General features: G+C 41.0%; 1 protein-coding gene across 8 annotated transcripts in view; it reads right to left on the bottom strand.

The window, feature by feature from the left end:
- Positions 1-12,260, bottom strand: part of FAM120B (family with sequence similarity 120B) — a 305,127-nt gene that overhangs the window by 171,058 nt on the left and 121,809 nt on the right. For 6 of the 8 annotated variants that reach the window (XM_056567028.1, XM_056567026.1, XM_056567027.1 and 3 more), the window contains one exon: positions 9,906-10,222. In XM_056567028.1, coding sequence (XP_056423003.1) covers positions 10,164-10,222 — 59 coding nt within the window. In that variant the 3' untranslated portion in view covers positions 9,906-10,163. Of the gene's footprint in view, positions 1-9,905; positions 10,223-12,260 lie in introns of those variants that run through there. The other 2 variants (XR_008891441.1, XR_008891440.1) reach the window with 1 other exon arrangement.

Raw genomic sequence — 12,260 nt, 5'->3', positions numbered from 1 at the left:
CACATACTTGATGACATACTAGGTCCTAAGTCATGTAGAGCAACCTATATTATTGTACAGTTGTCAGCTTCTGGGCAATGTCCTGCGTGATGGCAACCCTTGCCTAATCAGTGCTTGGAGCATATACTAATTTCTGTGTTTTTTTGGTCCACCTACTATTGGAACATTGTCCACAAAGTGCTCAATAGGTTTAAGATCTGGGAAGGTTTCTGCCATGGATCCAAAATTTCAATGTTTTGTTTACTGGGCCACTTCGTTATCCCTTTTGCCTAGTGGTATGGTGCTTCATCATGCTGAGAAAAAAACATTGAGCACCACCAAATTGTCCCTGGTTAGTTGAGAAATCTCTTATATGCTACATTGGGTGGATCTCCATAGTTTGTTGGCTAAAGGGTTTTCTAAGACTTAGATATTGATTGCCTTTTCTTATGCTAGGTCATCAACATCAGATCTTGGGGGCGACTGATTAGCTGACTGAAAGATCTGGGGGTAGGTTATCAATATCATGGTCTTGGAAAACACATTGGGAAAGATTTATCAAAACCTGTGTAGAGGAAGAGTGGTGCAGGTGACCATAGCAATCAGATTGCATATTTCATTTTTCACAGGCCTCTTTAAAAATTAAACAATCTGATTGGTTGCTATGGGCAACTGCACCACTCTTCCTCTACACAGGTTTGGATAAATCTCCCCCATTGAAACCAAAGGATTTAAAGAGTGTGCCTACTTAAACTAAATAACAGGCTGCTTATGGCTTTATCTTAACTTTGGACTGCTTGTTTTTAATACTTTTGTACACACACTGTCAAATGATACAGTGAACACCTGAACACAATATAGGACCATCTCACTGCCACGCTCTTCAAGAAGTCACGCCACGCACACCCTCAATGCAAATCTATGGGAGGGGGTGTGAAGGCCGCCACGTCCACTCCCACAGACTTTCATTGAGGGGGCGTGACATGACGTCACAAGCTGCTTGGCAGTGACATAACACCGTGGCCCACACCCAGCGTTCTAAACAAACGCCGGGTGCTGCCCAGAGATCATGGGGGTCCCAGCGGCGAGTCCCCGCATCAGACATCTTCCCTATCCTTTGCATAATGGATAAGATGTCTAGGGCGCAGTACCCCTTTAAATACCACCACAAGTAACCTTTTTTTTTAGCCACAACACAATCTTGCAGAGTTTACATCTAGGGGGACATTTATCAAGGCATTTAGAACCATTTATTGGCTTACTCCGGGCGCACGAAAAGTTGCACATGCTCCTAAGCCCTTTTTGTGTGACTTTTGTGGGTAAACAAAAAGTTACAAACAGCCTTACCTAAGCAAATTTCAGTTTTCACTTTGCAGTGGTCACAAATTTATCATGTGTGAAAGTTGCACGTAGGCAAAAAAAAAGCTGCAAACCCCTTACAAAAAGTTGCAAGTCTGCTCCAGGTCTGACCTGGAGTACAAAACTCCCATTCGTGAGCAAATTTAAAAAGTCACAAAAAAGTTTGATCTCATCTCATTTCAGTCTCATCTGCAACTTTTTTTGTTTTGCTTATGTACTCCAAATTTATCCCCTGATAAATGTGATAGTATGATAAATATGAAGCATATAAGCAAAACTAAAGCAAAAAATAAAATAAAAAATGCCTTCAGAACTGGCTTACCAAAGCAAACAATGATAAAGACTATCTAGGTTTTAGGACCACACTACAGTTTAATACTTGCTTCATATCAGGAATGTGCAGATTTATAAGGTGGTACAGGATGTTATGCAATTTAAAAGGGAATTATTCCAAAATGTTCAATGTCCTGCTCTAAATATCCTATAACATTCCAACCATCTTGTCAGACTACAAATCATTTCACAAGTATATCCTCAGGAGTTTAGAGGCACAAAAATGTAAGGAAATCCTTTATGTTGCTGTTAAACTTATCAGTCTTTAAAGCTGGTCAGATCTCTACCAGTGATGACGACATGACAAGTCCATCGATCAGGAATGTTACATTTTTCAAAGGACAGCTCTATTTTGTAAACAAGGAGACAATCTATAAGAGTGAAGATGGACATCATTCTGATCTCATCTTCTCCATGGCCACACTATCATCCATCTGTTTCTCATGTTAACCACACATAACCATTATAATAATGACATAATAGTGACATGCTATACAGTCTGATAAACAATTAGGATATAATGTAATATAGTTTTTTTTATAATTCATACCCAACCCATTTGGGTCTCACAATTTATAAACATAAAAAAAAAATTATATCATCACTCATGTAGGCTGTGACAGGTACCTGAGGACTACAAGAGTGTATGTGATTAGATGTCTGATTTTTTTTTTCCAGAATAGTGTCAATCATTTTTATTTCCCTTATAGCTTATTTAAAAAAGTAGAGCAAAACATGCATTTGACTACAACGTCTTATAAGTTAGAATATACCCTTAACTGTAAATAATGTTATCCTCTAAACTGGAAATTCATGTATGCAGCCATCCTCCTAAACTAGCTTCTGGTCAACTATGAAATTTGATAGATTTTTCCAAAACAGCTTGCCATCTGTCTGAGAAAACAAAGGAGGTGTAGCAGGAACCAGCAGGGTGTAGCAATGCTTAACAAGCCCACCTGTCTTCTGCTACTTCTAACTGTTTTTATTCCAGAGTCCAGCAGAGACTTACAAATGCACATTGCATAACAGTAGACTGGACACTGCCCAGGAACATTGGTTTGGTAGAAAAGGAATGCATAAAAGCTGCAAAGTTCCCATTTATAGTGCATTTAATGTCTAAAAGCTTCACGCTATAGGTCCCATAATTAACCAAAATACCCAAACTCCATAGAAAGAGTTATGTCAGAATGTCAGGCAAAAGTTATATAGTTAATGTTGAAAAAAGGCAAGGGTCTAAAGTCCTACCTATAACCCTACGGGGTTGATCCAGTGGAAAGAAAAAAGCCACTATTAGACAGATGCCAATTGCCCCATACAAGCTCTTCCTGACTCCAAATATGTCAGAAAAAAAAATCCCTGAAATAACATCCTGTCTCTAGAAGTCTAGTAACCATAGCTTGTAATATATATTTCAAAAACACATACAGGCCCCTTTAGAAGTGATAACCTCATTATGAAAGTTCTAGTCTCACAGACTGGGGGGTATGTCAAGAATGGGACCCAAATCTGGAGCACAGCCACTCCATTGATTTTCGATGGGAGGTGCCTGTGGACGGGGATAACTTTGTGAGTTGGGAAAACCCCACTAATTGCTGTGCAGTCTGGTATTTATGTAGAAGATAGACTCTCCGATTCCCAGTGAACAGGATACACACAGGCCTGGTAAGCATGTTAAACTAAGTGTAACATTTCAGTATGGAAGGGTGTTATTGTATGTATTGCACATATAGGCCCAGGGGGATCGGGGGGGGGGTGGTTGGGGTGATAATAGCACAAGAGGCTTAAGATAGGGGGGGGGTAATGGCAAAAGGGGATTAAGATGGAGGGGGGATAATGGCAAAAGGAGATCAGAGGGAGGGGGGAATAATGGCACAAGGGGATTAATATGGCGGGGGTAATCATTATACCCTCCCCCCCTCCATCTTAATCCCCTTATGCCATTATTCCCTCCTCCCTCTGAGTCCACTTAACCATAATCGGAAAATGGTAAAAGGGGATCAGAGGGAGGGGGAATAATGGCACAAGGGGATAAAGATGGAGGGGGGGGGGGGGGTTGGGGTTTAATGGCACAAGGGGATTAAAGGGGTATTCCAGGGAAAAACTTTTTTTTTTTTTTTATATCAACTGGCTCCAGAAAGTTAAACAGATTTGTAAATTACTTCTATTAAAAAATCTTAATCCTTCCAATAATTATCAGCTGCTGAAGTTGAGTTGTTCTTTTCTGTCTGGCAACAGTGCTCTCTGCTTGTCTTGGGAACTGCACAGAGTAAAAGAGGTTTGCTATGGGGATTTGCTTCTATTCTGGACAGTTCCCAAGACAGGTGTCATCAGAGTGCACTTACAAAAGAACAACTCAACTTCAGCAGCTCATAAATACTGAAAAGATTAAGATTTTTTTTTATAGAAGTAATTTACAAATCTGCTGAACTTTCTAGAGCCAGTTAATACATAAAAAAAAGTTTTTTCCCTGGATAACCCCTTTAAGTATCGCATTAGAAAGGTAAGCCCATGCCATTCTGAAATGAAGTACTTTTATGACTTATTTTGCCCGCGAGTACCCCTCGCGTGAACTTATGCGTGAGGAGTAACCGAGGACATACTTTCACGCTTTGGGGGTACAGTCGCCAAAAAGGTTGAGAACCACTGCCACACCTTTTTTCATAATGTCTTGTGATGATCTTGGTCACCCCCTCTCCAGTTCAGTCATATCTATAAACAGCAGCCAAAAACTGTACTCCATTTTTCATATGTGGTCTGACTTTATAGATAGGCAAAACTATGTTTTTGCAATGATCATATATGCCTCTTGATCCTATAGTTTTATTTGTCTTGGCAACGGCTGCCTGGCATTGGTCACTAGAATTAAGATTAATTCTCCCAAGTCAGTTTTAGTGGCAGGTTTACATAACCTTATATTTATTTATCCACATTAAACTTCAATGGCCATGTCTGTGGCCAATCCTCAAGTTTTCCTACAGCACTCTGTTGTGTAAAACTATCCTCCTCTGTTACTTACCTTACAGAGCTTAAGGTCATCTGCAAATATACAAATTCTACTTTGTGACCCAATTGGTGTATGTTCTCTATGTACTGTTTCTGTACAATGTACCATACACCTACTTATATTCTCCTCTAGTTTCAGCACTCTTATTTCATGTACCAACATTTTACGTGAAAGGTATCAAGAATCCGGTGTTGTCTCAAAAAAAATGTAATGATATGAATATCAAATGACACTAGTTAACTCTATAAAGGACTGAGCAGGAGCTAGGTACGCATCATAGCGGTATTTTCCGCCGGGACCTGTGTCTAATGCTGGGCATTACCGATCATGGTGATGTCCAACATTAACCCCTTAGATGCCTCAATTAAAGTTGATTCGGCGTCTAAAATAAAAAATGAAAAAATAACAAAAACAGTCCCTGCAGCTCAGCAGACCGCGGTGTCCCGATCAGCTGAGAGGACTGCCTCCTCACCGTCCGATCGGTGATCTGATGCTCCAGCAAGCCATGGCAAGCTGGGGCAATCAAGCACCGATAACATTGATCAATTCTATGCTATGGCATAGCATTGAACAGTGTATGCAATCCCCCCGGACGAAGGTCGCAGGACCGAAACACGTGTTGGGGTGGCGGCATCCTGGGACTCTTGACTCCTTATTACTGCTGTGGTCTGCATTGATTCATTCTTGTGTCATGCATTGTCTGCAAGCCTGGTTATTGCACTTGCACTTTACTACCGTATATTCCGGCGTATAAGATGAATTTTTAACCCAGACTTTTTTTCGGAAAATTCTTAGGGTCATCTTATACGCTGGGTATTGGGGTCCGGGATACGAAAACTTATGACTATCTGCCTGGGCCGGCTCCCGTGTGCGGGGGCCGGCCAGAGCAGATAAAAACGAATTACTGATACTAAAAACCAGGGTGTCTCCAGCTGTTGTGAAACTACAACTCCCAGCATGCCCAGACAGCCTTTGCCGGTCCGGGCATGCTGGTAGTTGTAGCTACACAACAGCTGGAGGCACCCTGGTTTTTAGTATCACGGGAGCAGATAATCACAACTTTTTCTATGCCGGACATCCCTGTGTCCCGAAAGATCTTTTTGGGACATAGGGATGTCTGCCGGTCACTCACCATTCCCTGACCGGCATGCGTGCTCCTGCGGTCCTCCTCCTCTTCTCCGCCTCTATGGTTGTACGCGCGGGACGTCAGTGACGTCCTCCTGCGACCATAGAGACGCAGGAGGACCAGGAGGACCGCAGGACTATCGCAGGAGGACGCACGCTGGCCGGGGACTGGTGAGTGACCGGCGGCGCGTCATGTTCTTCAGTGATCCGGTCACCGCTCCTACAGACCCGGGACTGCTGCTATGGTCCATAGCAGTAGATGGTGACCCTGGGCCGGAGGAGCAGTAATCAGAACACTGTGGGGGCAGTACAGACATACAGCCTCCAGCCATACATTGTATATGGCTGGAGGCTGTATGTCTGTGAGGGGGGGGGGAATGTCTACTAATGTGGGGGAGCTGCTACTAATGTAAGGTAACTCCCGACCTAATGTGGGGGAAGCTGCCTACTATTGTGGGGGAACTGTCGACCTAATATGAGGGAACTGCTAACCTAATGTGGGGGAAGCTGCCTACTATTGTGGGGGAACTTTCGACCTAATATGGGGGAACTGCTGACCTAATGTGGGGGGAGCTGCCTACTATTGTGGGGGGAACTGCTGACCTAATGTGGGAGGGAACTGCTGACCTAATATCGGGGGGAACTGCTGACCTAATGTGGGGGGAGCTGCCTACTAATGTGGGGGAACTGCTGACCTAATGTGGGGGAGCTCCCTACTAATGTGGGGGAACTGCTAACCTAATGTGGGGGAGCTGCCTACTATTGTGGGGGAACTGCCGACCTAATGTGGGGGAACTACAACCTAATGTGGGGGAATGGCAACCTAATGTGGGGGAACTGCCTACTAATGTGAGGAGTTGGCAACCTAATGTGGGGGAACTGCCAACCTAATGTGGGGGAACTGCCAACCTAATATGGGGGAACTGCAACCTAATGTGGGAGAACATGCTGCCTACCTAATGTGGGGGGAACTATACTGCCTACCTGATGTGGGGGGGAACTACAAGGTACTGTACATCGCGGTAGAAGGGGTAGTCTTATACGGCGAGTATATCCCAAACTCTATATATTAACTGTAAAAGTTGGGGGTCGTCTTATACACCCAGTCGTCTTATACGCCGACATATACGGTAATCTTACACTGGCTTGACTGTTTATTTAGCCCATCATTGACTCTGCACACTGATTTTTAGCACATATTGTCATCAGATCCATATAGTACTTTCATATATTGCTGCTATTATCGCGGAGTATATTGTACTAGTCCCGGGTATGCCGCCCTTTTTTTTAATCTCCTCCTTTTTAATGTAATTTTATATGTATGTTGTATTTCTAATAAAGATATTGTTATTGCTATACTCCTTTTGAGTAGCTCCAATTTTAAGATCACAGTGCAAAAAATGAGCCCCCCACACATCCCCGTACACGTAATAATAAAACAGTTATAGGGGCCAGAAGGGGACAATTTTAAACTAATTTTCATGCAAAAAGTTATAATTTTTTTTAACAGAAGTAAAACAAAATCAAACCTATATAACTTGGGTATCATTTTAATAGTATGAACCTACTGAATAAACATAAGGTGTAATTTTTACCAAAAAGTGCACTGCATAGAAATGGAAGCCGCCAAAAATTGCAAAATGGCTTTTTTTCTTTCAATTTTGTCCCACAAATAATTCTTTGGGGGGTTTCGCCATATATTTTGTGGTAAAATGATTGATGTCACTACAAAGTACAAATGGTAGTGCAAAATACAAGCCCTCATATAAGTCTGTAACAGAAAACCAACCCCTATAAAGAAATGAACACTGAATTTTTGAATTTGTAAAACAATAATAATCATGGGAGGACATTCCAAAAAAAATTGCTAATAGTGAAACCAGGTTTTCAATTTTCCCCTTCAAGTTACAGAATGGATTTTAATCTCTTAAATTTCATGAGAAATAGGAGTCGGTTTAGTATCACCCATCACTATTGAGTGACCAGGCAGTTTTCCTATTAACTAGAAACATCTTCTAGTACTTTGACTGGTGGACTGCAACTGTGATTCACCATTACGTGGGGCACTCTGACTAGTCACCTCTATCAATCAGGTTGTCAAAATATATTTGATGACTTATTAAGTAACTAGTGTTTATAGTCAAATTGTGGCTTCATTTTACTCCAATAAACTGCATGCTGGGTAATGAATGCTACTTGTAAGTCAACACACAAATGAGAAATGCCTATTTTAGCAGTTTTTTAAGAGTAGGGTCACACATGCAATATTTGTTGCTGTGTATTTTCCTACCCATTTAAGTCAATGGGTAGCATAATATGGCTACTTATGCAGAAAAGTGTACACTAGTCATTAAAGTAAATGTTAATACAATAAGAATATGCACATATTATATCAGTATGATAACTTTTATGATCATGAATAATCTCGTTGCAAGACAACTTCTTGACCTTCACTGCATGGATGTTTAAAGCTCTTTTACCACCACGTTGTAATGGGCTTACACCGCTAATATCCATCCACCAACATAAGCTGCACACTCCTTGCAGCTGGACTGAAAATATTTTTGCAGGTTGGTAGACAAATGAGTAGGAGCTGATTTTCACCCCTCTCCAGCTAAATGTTTGTGCTAGACACTAGAACATATGGCAAGACCTAGTGCAAAGGTGTTTAATGTTTTTGAGGTGAAGTGCTGGGTATGTATTGGATTCCCTTATTTACTCTACACAGTTGTTCTTGTGGTTAGAGTTTAAAATATCTAGTTTTCTTTCTGAGGTCTGTCAGTGGGTTCCCTGTATTTCTGCTTGCTCCAAATGATTATCTTGCAGATGTAAGCAAGGAGATGCTTAAACTGAATACATCTATGCATAAAAAATGATGAAACAAAACAGAGCGCAACATAATAAACTGGTAACATTTTATTTTACCCAGATACATAGCGTTATTCTTGCTCAAGTAAATGTAATAAAAACATTGACAGCATACTGCACATGGGTCTGTGTGGCCACAGACTGGTCATAGGGCCCATACTGTCGAAAGTGTCTACAATGGGCACATGAGAATCAGAACTGGACCATGAAGCAATGTAAGGAGGTGGTCTAGGCTAATGAATCACATTTTCTTTTACATTATGTGGACAGCAAAGTGTATGTGTCATTTGGCTGCTTTACAGTCAACGTTGGATCACTATGCAGAGACCTGGCTGTGGAAAGAGTGACTTGGCATGTGTGTCCACCTGGATAAGTCTAATGCCTTCTCTAGGCTGTGGTTTCCTTGGGATTATTTTCAGTATACTCTGGAATTTCTCTGTTGGGTTGGTTGATTCTCCCTTCCGTCTCTTTCCCTACCTACCTTATTTTCTCTTTTTGTAAGTGTCAAGGGGGTGGGTCTTAGCTGCTTAAGTGCTGCAGCATCACTCACCTGCTGACTCCCACCCCCTTCCCTGTCCTGCATGATGTGCAGGGTTCAGAGCTGGAAGCAAAGAAAAGGAGGTCTTTATAACGACCACCTCAGGGGCAAAAGTGGAATAGAAGTTATGGTCTCAGTTATGGTCTCAGTCAGGGTATCTGCAGCTCATTTGCTTAAAATGAACTAAAAAATGACCTTCAATGTTTTCTAAAAGTTATTTTATCTCATGTCTTACAAAGACTGAAATGGAATGCAATAAGGTAGACATTAGAAGGCCTTTGACTGACACCCTTCTATACATCGGAAGATCTATTACATATTGTTTTACAAAGTACATAAAGTCTATTGCTATCACACTGACAAGGTATGCATTATTTTCTTTTCATCTATGCTTTAGGGTGGCTCAGTAGGTGTTTTGTCACATACTTATTGTCTATTGTTCACTGTTCTGCATTAATTATAAGGGTAATGGTATAACCTCTTGTCATAAAACATACATAGTATTTATCATACCTGTTTGTTCTGGCTTGTAATTTGGGTAATTCTTTAAAACATTTTTAAGTTTTGCTTTATACAAGGACCTGCCCCTTACGCAGCTTCTGTGTTCGGATCACCATTTGGGACATCAACTTATTTTACTCCAAGAACCACACTGTTACAATTTTAGAATCATATAACTCATCCTTATTTTAGCTCTGCAGAAAAGAAGGAGCAGACTACTACTTGATTCTGTGAAATGACTGTGCTTCCTGCCAGGGATCACATATATTGGAATGACAGCCGCACAATGTACATAAATGCCCTATACCTAGAATTTAACACTACTGACAGATTTATGCTCAGATTGCTCTTAGACTGATCCCCTGTCCAGTAATGTAAGAGAACAATCAACAATCAGAATATACACACATTTTTTCCTAAATACCTTTTCGTTTTGTAACTAAACAATTTTAGCAATTATGAGTTAGAAAAATAGTGTCCTCTTCTGCTCTGGCCTCTGTGTCGGGTTCTTTGTCCTAATAGAGAAATACAAACAGAAAAGTATTAGCTAGTATACATTCTCCATAAGCTTCACACCAACCCATTTGCTTAAAAAGGTTGTCCCATCTCAATACTTGATTTCCCCCCCCGCATACCTCTAGCCTGTTAGCAGAGGCTGTAGGTGGTTGGGAAAGCCAAAATCAATTAAGGTGAGAAAGTTACGCAATTTGGGTAACTCCTATAACCCTAAATTGGAGTTTCAAGAACAGCATAGCGCCGCAAACTACTCTGTTTATGTAACTGTGGAAATCACATAAACTGTGTGGCTTACAGGGATAGGCCACTTGCGTAACTTCCATTAAAGTCAATAGGAGTTACAAAGATTGCGTACCTTCCCCATTTTGGTTTTCCCGATCACCTACAGCTGCTATAAACAGGCTGGAGGTATCTGGAAAAAGGGTAGAAACCAGATGGAATTACTCAGCTTGATACCCAATGGAGTCAACTCAATAGTCACTGACGAATATGTTGACAACTGAGCAGCCCTATCTATCCAAAATCAACTAGGAGTAAATGGTCCATGATTTGACTCTGTCAAATGGGAGAGAGGATAGTGTCATAGCAGTTTCAGTTGACATCTTAAACATATCATGTGATTTTGCTGTCTTCTCTACTGAGACAGCAACATGAGACAAGTAGCTCATTGCCAGTCAGAAGGACACATCATCATCAGAAGGGGGAAACACTGTTTTCCCAATTGATAATACAGCATCCCTCCAGCCAGCTATGAGCTGCATGTTCTGCACCGGTCGGCTTCGTTTTCGGCCGTATGCGGTTTCCCGACCGCAGGTAAAAACGTGGTCGACCGCGTTTTTGCCTACGGTCGGGAAACTGCATACGGACGAAAACGAAGCCGACCGGAGGCTGCGGTTCACTCCGGTCAGCTCATAGACATATATTAAATACGCTTCCCGAATACGGCTGAGTGCGGGCGCCAAGATTAAGCCCCCCCCTCCTCCCAGCCGTATACGGGAAACGTATTTAACAAAACGTGGTGTGAACTCAGCCTTAGCTGTCTGAGGAGTAAAATCACATGGTGTTTTTAGTCTTTCAAGGGATCTCAGGACAGAGGGTTCTCCGGAACTTTAATGTCTCATTGAACAGTGCTAGAGTATGAAAAATTCACGCAATGAGTAGCCAGGAACACATATTTGTCAATGTATTCATTAATTACATATAGCTTTGTTTATGTGCCAAAATTTACTGGGGGCCATAAAGGGGGAAAAAAAGTAGAGAAAAAAGAAAAACAGGAGATTATGATGATTTAAAATATACATCCGATGATGGCTCATAAAAAAAAAAAATACAGCTCATCCAAGTCTTGCACAATGCTTCAGTGACCAGTATACGTATTTGCCAGAAGCCCCATGCAAGTCAATGGGCCTTACATCAAACACATATTGTAATAACTAAAGCCTTACGCAAGACTCAGGAATTGTAGTAAAATGTAAATGCATAATCTGCTGCTGGAGTTATCATCAGATGTGCACTTTAATGTTCATGTTGGTGCCATATACCTAAAGGTTATTATTGTAAGTTTATAGGGTGTCACCAGGATTGGATTTAAAGACAACTGCCCTTGGCTGGACATAAGATTGTTATATGAGCTGTATATCTTTTTTAACTATTTTCTGTAAAAATGAAAATACCATATGATTTATTCTATGAGGAGAACGCACACAATCTCAGAAAACAGAGTGAGATTTATCAAAACTTGTTTAGAGGAAAAGTTGACCAGTGCAACCAATCAGATCCCTTCTTTAATTTTTGAGAGGCCCTTTAAAAATAAAGTAAGCAATACACATAAACATATATGTTTATTTTTACACTTTGCATTTTATTTTATACATCATTTATTGTTTTTAAATAGTAAGGGATTTAAAAACTACAATTTTTTCTGTCATTTTTACAAAGAATGTGTCTCTTTACTGTGCAGCTACTACTTACCACAAGCAGCTCTCCCAGCACACACTGCCACCCAAGTTGTCTTCAGGTAACACTACTGTACTTTTG

The sequence above is a fragment of the Hyla sarda genome, chromosome 3 (genome assembly GCF_029499605.1).
Source record: "Hyla sarda isolate aHylSar1 chromosome 3, aHylSar1.hap1, whole genome shotgun sequence".
NCBI lineage: Eukaryota > Metazoa > Chordata > Amphibia > Anura > Hylidae > Hyla > Hyla sarda.
The sequence above is the reverse complement of the archived record's forward strand: the minus strand, read 5'-3'. Positions and strand labels throughout refer to the sequence as shown.